This window comes from Pleurodeles waltl, chromosome 4_1, assembly GCF_031143425.1.
Source record: "Pleurodeles waltl isolate 20211129_DDA chromosome 4_1, aPleWal1.hap1.20221129, whole genome shotgun sequence".
NCBI classification, from domain to species: Eukaryota; Metazoa; Chordata; class Amphibia; order Caudata; family Salamandridae; genus Pleurodeles; species Pleurodeles waltl.
Window position 1 is genome coordinate 85321678 of NC_090442.1, and position 12471 is coordinate 85334148.

Here is a 12471-nt window from a genome sequence, read left to right on the forward strand (position 1 = left end):
ACTACAAACACAAAAGCTCTAACTAAATACATGACAGTAATGCCAACTGCGAAACTGAACATATGATAATATCAAATAGGCAGTATACGCTCACGATATTTCCCCAACAACATTTCTTGGTGTGGCAACTCCTGAAACAGCAGGCCACATACAGCCCAGGCTGTGAAGTGCAATCGGGGCAGTACATCCTTCTCTCCCTCCGGATCCCTCTTCGGGCACATACTCTACATTTCTTAGTGGGCAAGTCTTTTTTTGATAGTGGGAGGAATGTGATCTGGAAAGTGGCGATCTTTCCATCTAGCCACATCCTCCACCATTGCTACTCTAGGAACTCTTGCCTGTTCCACCACAATAAGGCTCTCTATCACAGACTCCTGAAATTTTACAAATTTCATCCTTGACTCAGGTGAACAATCCTTGAACACAATAAAAACATGAAAAGTTGCCAAATGAAATAAATGTAAACCTCTGATCTATTCTATCAACACCACAAAGTGCACAGCGGCCTAGTGTGTTAAAATAACGTTCATGGAGCTATAACTAAAATGGCTACACAACAAAGCAACAATGTCCACTCTAAACAACTCCTTGAACAACTGCACTCTAGTGTAAAGATTATCTAAGCACAAATGGTGACCTTTGTTAAACAGTCGTCTACCAAGTTCCCACACAGTTTTCTCGCTAACTCCAAAAGTGGGCTGACAACTAGGAGGGTCAATACTGAAATCCCTACCAGTGTAGACCCGGAAATTATACACGTATCCTGTACTACTTTCTGAACACATATACAATTAATTCCATACCGTGCCCTCTTACTAGGAATGTACTGCTTAAAAACTAAACGCCCCCTGAAAAGACTCGTCCACTCTTTGCCTGGCATAGACCTCTGAAAACCAATCTACAAAATTATCAAGGATAGCCCTAATCTTAAAAAGGCAGTCACAATCAGGGTGATCTCGTGGCAAGGCTAAAGCATTGTCTACAAAATGCAGCATACGAAGAAGAAGCAAATAGCGATTACTAGTCATAGTTGCAGGAAATATAGCTGTTGCCATAAAGGGACTAGTAGACCAATAAGAAGCCAGTGACGGCTTCCTTATCAACCCAAACAAAAAAGTCAAACCTAAAAACTTTTTCATCTCTTCCTGATATGTGGGAACCCACTGAGTATCTCTAGACTGAGGCCTAAGTCTAGCAGCGTTGTCCCTCAAAATTTTGCTCCTTGATGCGCTGCCCTGGTCAAAGGTAAGGGCAGGCAGTTGCTGTATACATGGCATATGGCACATTCCTGTACCTTCCCACTGCTTTGGTGCCGTTTTGGCATCCTAGAGCCAAAGCAGGCACCATTGCAACACGTGGCAGGCATGACTGTTTGTTTGCAGGAAGGGGCACCTTCCTGAATAAAAACAATCCTGGGAGGCTTTTTCTTCTTTCTATGTGTGCTGCAGAATACGGCACACATAGAGAGAGTCAAAAAAGAGGATAAATACAAATATTTCTCCATGTTATGCATTCCACAAGGAGGCGTAAGGTTTTGGTGCATCCCTATGGTTTACAAGGTCTTGTAAATCTGGGAATGCACCAAAAATCATGAAGGTTGCATGGGAACACCCACCGCATAGCCCATGGAACGCCTCCCTTGTGCACAGTAAGGCCATACAGTGATTTGCGCTTCATTTCATTACTCCATATCTATGAGGCCATTGAAGCCTGGCATAGTGACTTTGCTTGGCCTCATTGATATGATTTGAAGGTTTGCATTTCTGTTGCGTCAAAAGAAGTGATACAATAGTGGCACAAGGGGCTCATAGATATGACCCTGAGTGTGCAGTGGTTTGCAATAGTCTTTTCTGCTGTTTTTGTCTTACTGACCTGATTCCAAGCATGCTCCTTGGTCCCTTTAACTTGGTTCTCTTTTACTTTCTTCTTTTCTACTTGCTGCTTTGTTACTTTTCCCTTCCTGGTCCCGTTCCCTGTTGTTGATACCATTCTTCCCCTCCTTATCTGTGATTCTGGTTCTGTCTGCCCACTACATATCGGGTCCTTCCTGATTATTAAATCTTTGCTCCTTTCAACGTGTTACTTGTTTCAATCCTGATCCAGTTCTTCCAGTTTTTTCTGGTTGCTCCCTGTCCTGCTCTTGTGAGTATTCAGTGTCTACATCTCGGATTCTTCTTCCTTCCCCTATGTACATTGTGCTAGTCTTGTCCTCTGTTTGTAGCTTCACTTTCTTGGCTTGGCCTGGTCCATCAAACATGAGCACAGTTCTGTCCTTGTTTTTAGATACGGATGGAATTTTTTCTCAGCTCAGTCCTTCTTTCTGTGTTCCTTACTGTCTGTTTACCCTTTTGTCCTCTATTATGTTTCAGTTGGTTTTGATTATTACTGCTGAAGATACCAGTGAGATTCTGAAGCTTGGTACCTCACCACCGCACAGATGGCCTTTCAGCACTCTTTTCCAATTAGAGCTGCTGGGTGTGTTTTTTTTGTAATGACCAGCAAAGAAAGAAAATAACACTTTCCATCATAAATTTCTCAGAAAAAAGAAAACCCAGTTCACCTGTCAATTCTATAAAATGCAATGATGCTCTGTGACCTGCCTTTCACCTTGGCTACTGGTCCTGGCAGACGTCATTATGATGTGATAGCTCAACTGTATTACATAATAAATTATAGCAGTTGAGTTGCCATGTCATCACTGAAATATAGAAAAAAGATGGGTTTTTCTACAGGGATTTCATATGTTACACACATGCATACATATATAATATATAATGATAATATATATATATATACTTATATAATAACATAAACAGGCATATAACATATGAAGTTGAATTTATTATCAATAATAAAGAAGTGGCACAATTCTAGTAATAATTGAGTATTTATAAGTAAAATAAAATCAAATAAAATAAAATAGTATTTTTTATTGACATGCAGGCTGTGCTTTTGTCACCACAGCTGATGCATTCCAAACCATGCTGGCCCCTAGTCATAGTGGTAAAACAAGGATAATCAATTCATTGTCCAAGAGACATCAAGCGGCTTGCTTATTTCGCAGCCCTACATTGACCATGATTTTTAACGATGTTGTTCTATTTGCTGTTGAATTTTTGGTACACATTTTGGAAGGTTTTAAGCATTGCATGTGGCCTCTTATCAGGGCCTATACCCTACTTCCTCTGCCAGTCAAACCCTGTTGCAGACGTCCACCAGCATCTTTAAATGCAAATGATCACATATTTTATACAGTGCTTCACGTAACACCAAGTGCTGGAGGTAACTATCAAATAGAATTACCCACTGTGCCTTTGCTTTATCAATTTCAGGAGACTGGAAGTCAGCATTACCTCGATTCAAGCTTGTGATCTACAGATTACGGAATGTGTCAGCTGCATGCATTAAACTTGCAACAGGAAGAATTTAACGCAGTGACGATCATAGTGACCATATTATGGCATTCCTTTATCCCTGTGAGCACTTGAGAGCTGCTTACACAGCTTTCCTGTATCTTTAGTGATCATTCACTGATTTCTATTTTTTCACTGAAACTTGCATTGAGTAGAGTTTACTATATTTTCAAATTTGATCTACTCTTCATTATTGTAGGAAGATCCCCTTTTTGAAAGGAGATCACTGTTGGATAAAACATGTAGAAATTGCCTGAGCATTCAGAAGGGTAACTTGCATTAGCCTCTGCCAGCTGGTCAGCTTGAAACTGGTATGAATGAGGTGAGAAAGAGATGCGAAATTCCTCAATATACAATAGGTTGACCTCAATGAGCTCCCCTGATTACTCCCCTCAGCCTAGCAGAATTTGCCAGGTGAAGGGCTGATGGCATCAGTTGACACCACAGTGTTAAATCCTGCCTGGCAAGATTATGTGAACTGCATGTAACACTTTGGGGCACTTGAAAGGGAGAGAACAGGATGCCAGAGCAATTCTTGTGTATCTCCTGTCCGGGTGCTGAAGGATGTCCTACAGACATCTGTACCCTAGTTTTTTGTAAATGGTGCCTGTTTCAAGTGCAGTTCAGTGTTGCATGTAAGAGAACACTGGGGATTGCCACAGTCCATTCCCCTACATACCCACAACAATCAGGTGCCAGGTTTATGGTAACCAAAGACTTTTGCATTCTTGAAAGTGCTATTACACTTGACACTTTAAGCTATTTGGATTGAGACAAACAGGTATTCCTAAAATAGTGGCTTTTATTGCCCCATGAACCTTTTCCCCATTGGTTAGGGAGTGCCCAGGAGTCCTCTCCAATCACTTGCTGGTGCCAAGTATAAATGTGGTACCCCAAGATACCCCAGTAGACTTTTTCTGGACCTGTGGAAGGACGGAAAGGGACCTGTCCTGCAGTTTGTGACCATTAAAGGTCTCAACCTGCTCCTTTTACTACCCAGGAAAACAATGTAAAATCCAAGGGTGAGTTGATCTAACTCCTGCATTGCTACAGGGACACAAATAACTACAGGAAGTCTTTTTCCCCACAATTCCCAGCTGACCAGTAGCAGCTACAAATTGGACTAAACTTTAATGATGCCCTATACCTGGTACCCTGAGAGTCTCTAGGTGCCACATGAGGGATTATGGAGCATAGAATTGTACTCCTGTGGTTGCTTAGGTACCAGGAAAAAGTTTATTTTTTTAAAAACGTGTGTTCCAGAGCGCCGGAGCCAAGGCAACCTACAGGGAAAGTTCTCGACTGGCAGTTCCAAAGCTTCGGATTTCAGGTTTAACTTGGAAGGCTTCACCCTCTTTGAGAAAATGATGACGCCCCTTTGTGTTTTGTGACCAAGAAACTTGTTTCAAGCCAAAACCTCAAATGTTCCATAGTCTTAGCAGGACCAATCTACGGCTAATATGCAGCCAGCAGTTCCAAAACTTCAGCTTTAATTTCAGATTTGTCCGATGGGGAAACACATTTTTCATCAATGAACTAACTTAGTTCCTTTTTAAATTATGTCTTTGAAATTCTTTTATATTTTTTCTACTTCTAGGTTCAGCAAGACAAATCTTCTTAGTGTATCCCAGTCGGCCTCAAATCACGCCTAGGTTCCCTTCTACCATGACAATTGAGTGCTATTGTGTTTTAGTGCTATATCTTTTTTAAACTTTTAAAATTCATATCTCCTATTCTCATTATTTTTTTTATTTTTATTTTTATTTTTTTTAACTTTTGGATGTCATTTTGTTAATTGAAATTTACTCTATTTTTATACATGGGAGTAATATTTTTATTGCGTTGTATGCTTGACTCTTTAACTGTTTTGGTATGTTTAAATGTTTCATACCTCTTCTTTAAAGTTAAGCCTGTCTGCTCTGTGTCATAGCAAAGAGTGGTTGAAGTCAGGTTTAAATTGCTTTAACTGAAATAAATATGATGGGGACTTTATTACTTGTGGTGGGCGCCAATCCACCCGAACAAATTCACCACTTTCTCACAATGATACTTCTATGGACATTAATTTGTTATTCTTCCTTTGTGTTTAATGTTCTTATACATTTAGTTATGTATCTGTCATGTACACTTATTTCAAGGATGAACAAATATTGCCTAGTCACGTACAACACAGTCGTGATGAGTATTTTCCTTTTGAGGTTTACAGTACAAACCATTATTAAGTGTGAGAAATGCTGGGCACAGTCTTTCTCAGAGCTTGTTGCATCTCCTTGTTCCTCAGGCTATAGATGAGAGGGTTCAAAGCAGGAATAAACTCAGTCAGGATCAAAAATAATGCTTTGTACTGCTGCTGTGATGAGCTTTTGTTGGGCAAAACTTCCAAGTAGAAAGCGCTTCCATAGAACAGAAAGACACAGGTGAAATGGGAGATGCAGGTGGAGGCGGCCCGGCGCCTCCCTGCTGTGGTGCGGATCCTTAGGATGGCGATGATAATTTTGAAGTAGGAGACAAAGATGATAAACAGAGGAATTGCAACCACAAATCCAACTAAAACAAAACGCAGCAACTCGTTAAAAGAGAAATCAATGCATGAGAGCTTCATCAGCACAGGGTAATCACAAGCAAAGTTGTCAATCACATTAGGACCACAAAAAGATAACCAAAGTACAGCAGCTGCGTGAATCAAAGAGTGCAGAAAGCCACTGATATATGAACCCACAACTAAACACACACAGGGACCTTTGGTCATTGTGACGTTATATAATAGTGGATTGCATATTGCCACATACCGGTCAAATGCCATCACAGCCAAGAGGAAGGATTCAGTGCCAGTACATGCACCAAGGAAGTAGAGTTGAACTAAGCAACCATAAAAAGAGATGGTCTTCTTCTCAGAGAACAAATCAACCAGAGTCTTAGGGGAGAAGACTGTAGACAAAATAATATCCAAGAAGGACAGCTGTGTCAGGAAGAGGTACATGGGTGTTTGAAGCTGGGTGCTGTAGTAAACAATGAGCAGGATGGTGATATTGCCCACCAGAGTTAAGATGTAAATTGCCACTAAAATTAGGAAGAGAAACACTTTCAGTTTTGGGTCATGTGTAAGTCCCAGGAGGATGAACTCAGTCACAGTGCTTCGGTTTCCTGGTTTCATAGCAACAGAAGATTAATGTTGTCTGTGGCAGAGAAAAAGTGATAAGACATCCATGAGCATTGATCCATATATAGACCTCCTCTGAGACAATCTAGGAGTAGTATGTGAGTTCTCGTAGAACTCAAATGCAAAAGCTTTATATATAAATGCTTCAGTGGTCAGGCACACTTGCCTAGACTGGACAACTCATACAGCTCTAAACAATTAGTTACATGTTCCCTTGTAAAGGTTTTCTGAACATATTGGTCAAACGGCCTAATTAATTCTAGCCCAAACTAAAGTATCAGAAGGTTACAATGGAATGCCTTTTTCCAGAAAAAAAATTCTGATTGAAAATTCCGTTTACATGCTTATTTTAATTTGGGATTTATAAATCCTATATTTTTGCCAAACTTATATTCAACCGGGTAGCTGAAAAAGAAAAAGCATAGGTCCTTTGACCTTAATGCATGTTGGGTGGTGTAGGAAAGCACCATCTTGCCTGGCATGTTACCCCCATTTTTACTTGTATGTCAGTTTGTTTTTGCCTGTCTCACTGGGATCCTGCTAGCCAGGACCCCAGTGCTCATAGTTTGTGGCCTGAATGTGTGTACCTGTGTAGTGACTAACTGTGTCACTGAGGCTCTGCTAACCAGAACCTCAGTGCTTATGCTCTCTCTGCCTTTAAAACTGTCACTATAGGCTAGTGACCATTTTTACCAATTCTAATTGGACACTGGAACACCCTTATAATTCCCTAGTATATGGTACCTAGGTACCCAGGTATTGGGGTTCCAGGAGATCCCTATGGGCGGCAGCATTTCTTTTGCCACCCATAGGGAGCTCAGGCAAATCTTAGACAGGTCACTGCAGCCTGAGTGAAATAAAGCACACGTTTTTTCACAGCCATGTTTCACTGCACTTAAGTAACTTGTAAGTCACCTATATGTCTAACCTTCACTTGCTGAAGGTTAGGTGCAAAGCTACTAAGAGTGAGGGCACCCTTGCACTAGCAAAGGTGCCCCCACAAAGTTCAGGGCAATTTCCCCGGACTTTGTGAGTGCGAGGACACCATTACACGTGTGTACTGTATATAGGTCAATACCTATATGTAGCCTCACAATGGTAACTCTAAATATGGCCATGTAACATGTCTAAGATCATGGAATTGTCCCCCCATGCCAAATCTGGTATTGGGGTGCCAATCCCATGCATCCCCGGGGCTCCACTATGGACCCTGGGTACTGCCAAACCAACTCTCTGGGGTTTTCTCTGCAGCTACTGCTGCTGCCACCCCACAGACAGGGTTCTGCCCTCCTGGGGTCTGGGCAGCCCAGTCCCAGGAAGGCAGAACAAAGGATTTACTCTGAGAGAGGGTGTTACACCCTCTCCCTTTGGAAATAGGTGTTAAGGGCTGGGGAGGTGTAGCCCCTCCCAGCCTCTGGAAATGCTTTGAAGGGCACAGATGGTGCCCTCCTTGCATAAGCCAGTCTGCACCGGTGCAGCGAACCCCCAGCCCCTGCTCCGGTGCAAAACTCGACAAAGGAAAGGGGAGTGACCACTCCCCTGTCGTTCACCACCCCAGGGGTGGTGCCCAGAACTCCTCCAGTGTGTCCCAGACCTCTGCCATCTTGAATCCAGAGGTGTGACGGCACTCTGGAGGCCTCTGAGTGACCAGTGCCAGCAGCTGACGTCAGAGACCCCTCCTGATAGGTGCTTACCTGACTAGGTGGCCAATCCTCCTCTGAGGGCTATTTAGGGTCTCTCCAGTGGGCTTTTCCTCAGATAACGACTTGCAAGAATTCACCAGAGTTCCTCTGCAGCTCTCTCTTTGACTTCTGCCAAGGATCGACTGCTGACTGCTTTATTTTTAGTAACTCTGAGTATTGTCTTTCTTATGATATAGTACCTATATGATAAAAGTGGTAGAATTTGAGCTTTGCATGCCTTCTAGTTTAGCCTAAGCTGATCTGCTATAGCTACCTCTATCAGCCTAAGCTGCTAGAACACTACTAATCTACTAATAAGGGTTAACTGGACCTGGCACAAGGTGTAAGTACCATCAGGTACCCACTATAAGACAGGTCAGGCTCCTACAGGTGGGAGAATATTTTATACTATCATGCTCTAGGAAACAGGAGGGTTTTTTAATTTTAATGCAAAATGAAACATAGCAAAAAAATGTAATCCATTTCACTGGTCATAATGAAAGCTGGGTTTTGTCATCATCATCATAATGAAGGCACTCAAAAGTGTCATAAAGATATGGCATGTTTGGGTGCTTTTTTGCACAGAATGCAGCGGTAATGTACTGATACAAAAACATATTTCAGAAGGTCATGAAATCCTGGGTCCCTGGAAACATGTGTTTTATCATTATAATGTAAGGCCCCACACCACCAGGCAGATATGTATCATTCCCTGGACCACTAAGACTAAGCCCAATGTAGGACCACATTTGAAGCAGGCTTATCTAAATTAAGTGACAAGAAAAGCCACATTATGCAGAATTATGAGGCACATTATCTGGCGACAGTATTTAGATGATTTACAACTAAAAACCATTATTTGATGTAAACTGAAACATTTCTACAAATTATGTACTGTGGTCAATTGATACAAAAAAGGAAGCAATGTTGTAACGAAACTTGAGGGAGTCCCTCCGGACTTACTCAGGAGCTCTCAGCTCTGGGTACTGTGCTGAGGGCCCCCCTGGAGCTCAGCCCCCCCTGCACCCTGGGGGCTGCAGAGGCCTCTGTTATGCCACTTGAAGAAAAGTAGGAAACTCTGGATGGTTCCTAAGCATTAGGTGGAAAGCAGCTCCTTCATATAGAGCACCCTACAACACCACAGACTGTCCAGAACTGATCACCTGAAATGTTTGTTTTTCTAACAGAGATTTTAAATTTAGGATTAGTATAGTGGCATTCACACCAAGCTAGAAAGTGACAAAGTATTTCGTCATTCATACATAAGTATCTTAAAGCATAGGATTATCTAGTACATTTACACCAAGCTGAAAAATGACAAAAGGGAAAATTTGGACTTTGCTGGTGCAAGGACTCCAGGTCTTCAGGAGGCAATGTAGGATGCAGTGTGAACCCAGCTGAGGAGGAAAGAGCCAACATGCTCCACATGCTATAAAGTGCTACCTTCAATCCAACTGTGTGGTTTTTAGATTGTCAGTTTGAAAATGCCACTTTTAGAAAGTGGGCATTTTCTTGCTTAAACCATTCTGTGACTCTGCCTCCTTGTGTATTCCCTGTCTGTGTCAGAGTGAGAGTTGGGCTATTTGTGAATCCCCTCTAGACAGTGACACAAAGGGAGCTGGGGTGTAGACGGCATATCCTGATGGGCCATCTGGGCTAGAGTGGAGGGAGGAGTGGTCACTTACACCTGAATGGGCTGTGCTTGCCCTCACACAATGCACTCTCCAACACCCTGGTGTGAGTCTGGAGCCAGGCCTGGGCAAGACAGGATGTTGTGAAAAACAAAGACTTTCCTTTGATGTTTGCCTACTTTAAAGGCAGAAAGAGGTATAAGTAGTGGATCCAAAACCCCAGATTTTCAGATTGCTTCTGGAATCAAGAGGAACTTCTGCCAAGGAGAAGAGCTGAAGAGCTGGAGGGGGAGTACTGCCCCTTTGTCTGTGACTGTGCTTTGCTAGTTTGGCCGGCAGTTTCTGCTTCTGCCTGAAAGAGTACAAATTCTGGAGTTTGTGGTATGATCCTGCTTGTGATGAATCTCCAAGGGCTTGGACTGAGCTTGCCTCCTGTCTTGAAGTCTCAGGGCCATCAAAGAATTCCTCTGCCATCACCTGGACTCTCTGCAGAGACTTCTGTCCTGCCAAGTGGTGCACGATCCAGTTCCTGGGCCCTTGAAAGGTGAAGCTGGTAGGAAAACACAGAAATCCATGCACAGGAAGCCGTGGGTAAAGCTTTACGATGCAATACCTGCAACACGGCTAATAAACAACATTGCACCCGCTTCATGGCTAAAATCGATACTCCACCTACATCGCGGCCGGGAGATCGACGCATCACAGCTGGAGAATGGAGAAACAACGCACCACCTGCTTGCAGCTGCTGATTACAATGCAAACCCCACACATCACAGTTTTCTAACACTGTGAGATTAGATTTCTCATGCATTGTTATTGCTGGGTATCAAAAATCAACTCAAGCCTCTGCGGATCCGAGGTGCCCATCCCGAAATCGATGCATCGCTGTCTTGCGGTAGAAATAAATGACATATCGCCGACCCGACCGGAGAAGAAACAATGCACAGTCTCACTTGCAAGTGAAAAATCAACACATCACAGGCTTTCTCGATGCATGCCTGCCCGTGCAGCTTTATTTTTGACGCAAACCAGGTTCTTTGCGTCACAACATTTCCATTGTTTTCTATTGGATAAGACTCTTATTCTTTTGAAAATTCATATTTTGATTTGTGTATGTTGGATTTTTGTTGTTTTCGTCTTGTTTGATTTCGATAAATATTCCCTATTTTTCTAAACTGGTGTGGTGTCTATTTTGTAATGTTTCACTGTATTACTGTGTGTGCTGGTACAAATACTTTATACATTGCTTTTGAGTTAAGCCTTTCTGCTCTTGCCAAGCTACCCAGGGGCTGAGCGGGAGTTAACCAGGTGGGTTTCTCCTTTGCCCTGACTAAAGTGAGGGTCCTTTGCTTGGACAGGGGGTAACCTGACTGCCATCCCACATACCTACATACAAATGGAAACACATTCCTGTGTTTGCAGTGCAATGTGTAATACTCAGGCATTCATATTTTGCCCTAGTATTAAACAATAAATGCATTGCACCTGTTTGTGAAATGTGATTCTGGGTGTCCTGTCAGGCTTCCCTCTAAAATTCATGCATGCCTGTCATGCGTCAAAAAATATGACGCAAACAGTGATTTTTTAATCATTACAAATACTCAAATTGATGCATTGCTCTTGCGCCTCTAAACTAAAATGTTATGCCCTGTCAGCCATCCTTCAAAAAACTCATGCATGGTCGTCATGCGTCAAAAACAAATGACACATGAAAAGTGATGCATACATCCGGGAAGTGATACAATAAGGCTTGCTTACTGCACACATGGAAAATTGAACTTCCTTTCACTTTTACTTTACAGTCTTGTAGTCTGTGCTTGGTAGAGGTTGTGTAGCTTGTGCTGGTGTGAGGAGTGGTGAGTTTGGTGTCTTTTGTGCTGTGTGCTGTCATTGTTTTGTTCCTAAAGTCAATTTTGTCATTGTATTTGTCATTTTGTGCTGTCATTGTCATAGTATTGTCGCATGTTTGTCTCTGGGGTAGATACGTTTGTTGGAGTAGTTGGGGTTAGTTGGGGATTATTATTTTAATTTAGAGGTTACAGAGGAGGTTTTGGGCAACTTGTCAGGGAAGAGAAGGACCAAGAGGATGACTGGTAATGAACTGGGAGTATTCATCTGGTTGGTCTGCCGCTATCTCCCACGTATGTGGTCATAGGTGGCTGTGTCTTCAAGGGCTACCAGACGGATGCACAGAAGCTGCGCTGGGGAATGGTGCTCTCCCAGCTTACCCGGATTTTCTATGTCCAGTGCACTGACCACCAGCTGAAGCACTGGTGGGCAGACCTGATATCCTGGGAACAGGATCTCCTGGATCACCTGAGAATTGCGGTCGGCAGAACTTTTATTAAGTACCCCTTAAATGTAGCTTCATCCTTATTTGCATGTGCATGACTGTAGGCCATAGGGATTACTTCACCATGTCATGACAAAGGTGATGACAGCAAGCAGTGTGTCTCTGCCAACTTGGTGTATCACATGTATACTTTGAGGTGCATGAAAGTAACCACACGTGTCATGGTGCAAGGGTACATGTTTTCCAGGTACAGCTGTCACTGTCCATCAGGGGCTTGACCACTGTGGTAATT

General features: G+C 42.7%; 1 protein-coding gene across 1 annotated transcript; it reads right to left on the minus strand.

Moving 5' to 3' along the window:
- Positions 1-5631: 5631 nt before the first annotated feature.
- On the minus strand, positions 5632-6567 carry LOC138287010 (olfactory receptor 5G9-like). The gene has a single exon (XM_069227372.1). It carries the CDS (start codon positions 6565-6567, stop codon positions 5632-5634), a length of 936 nt encoding a protein of 311 aa, XP_069083473.1.
- Between the last annotated feature and the right edge of the window lie 5904 nt (positions 6568-12471).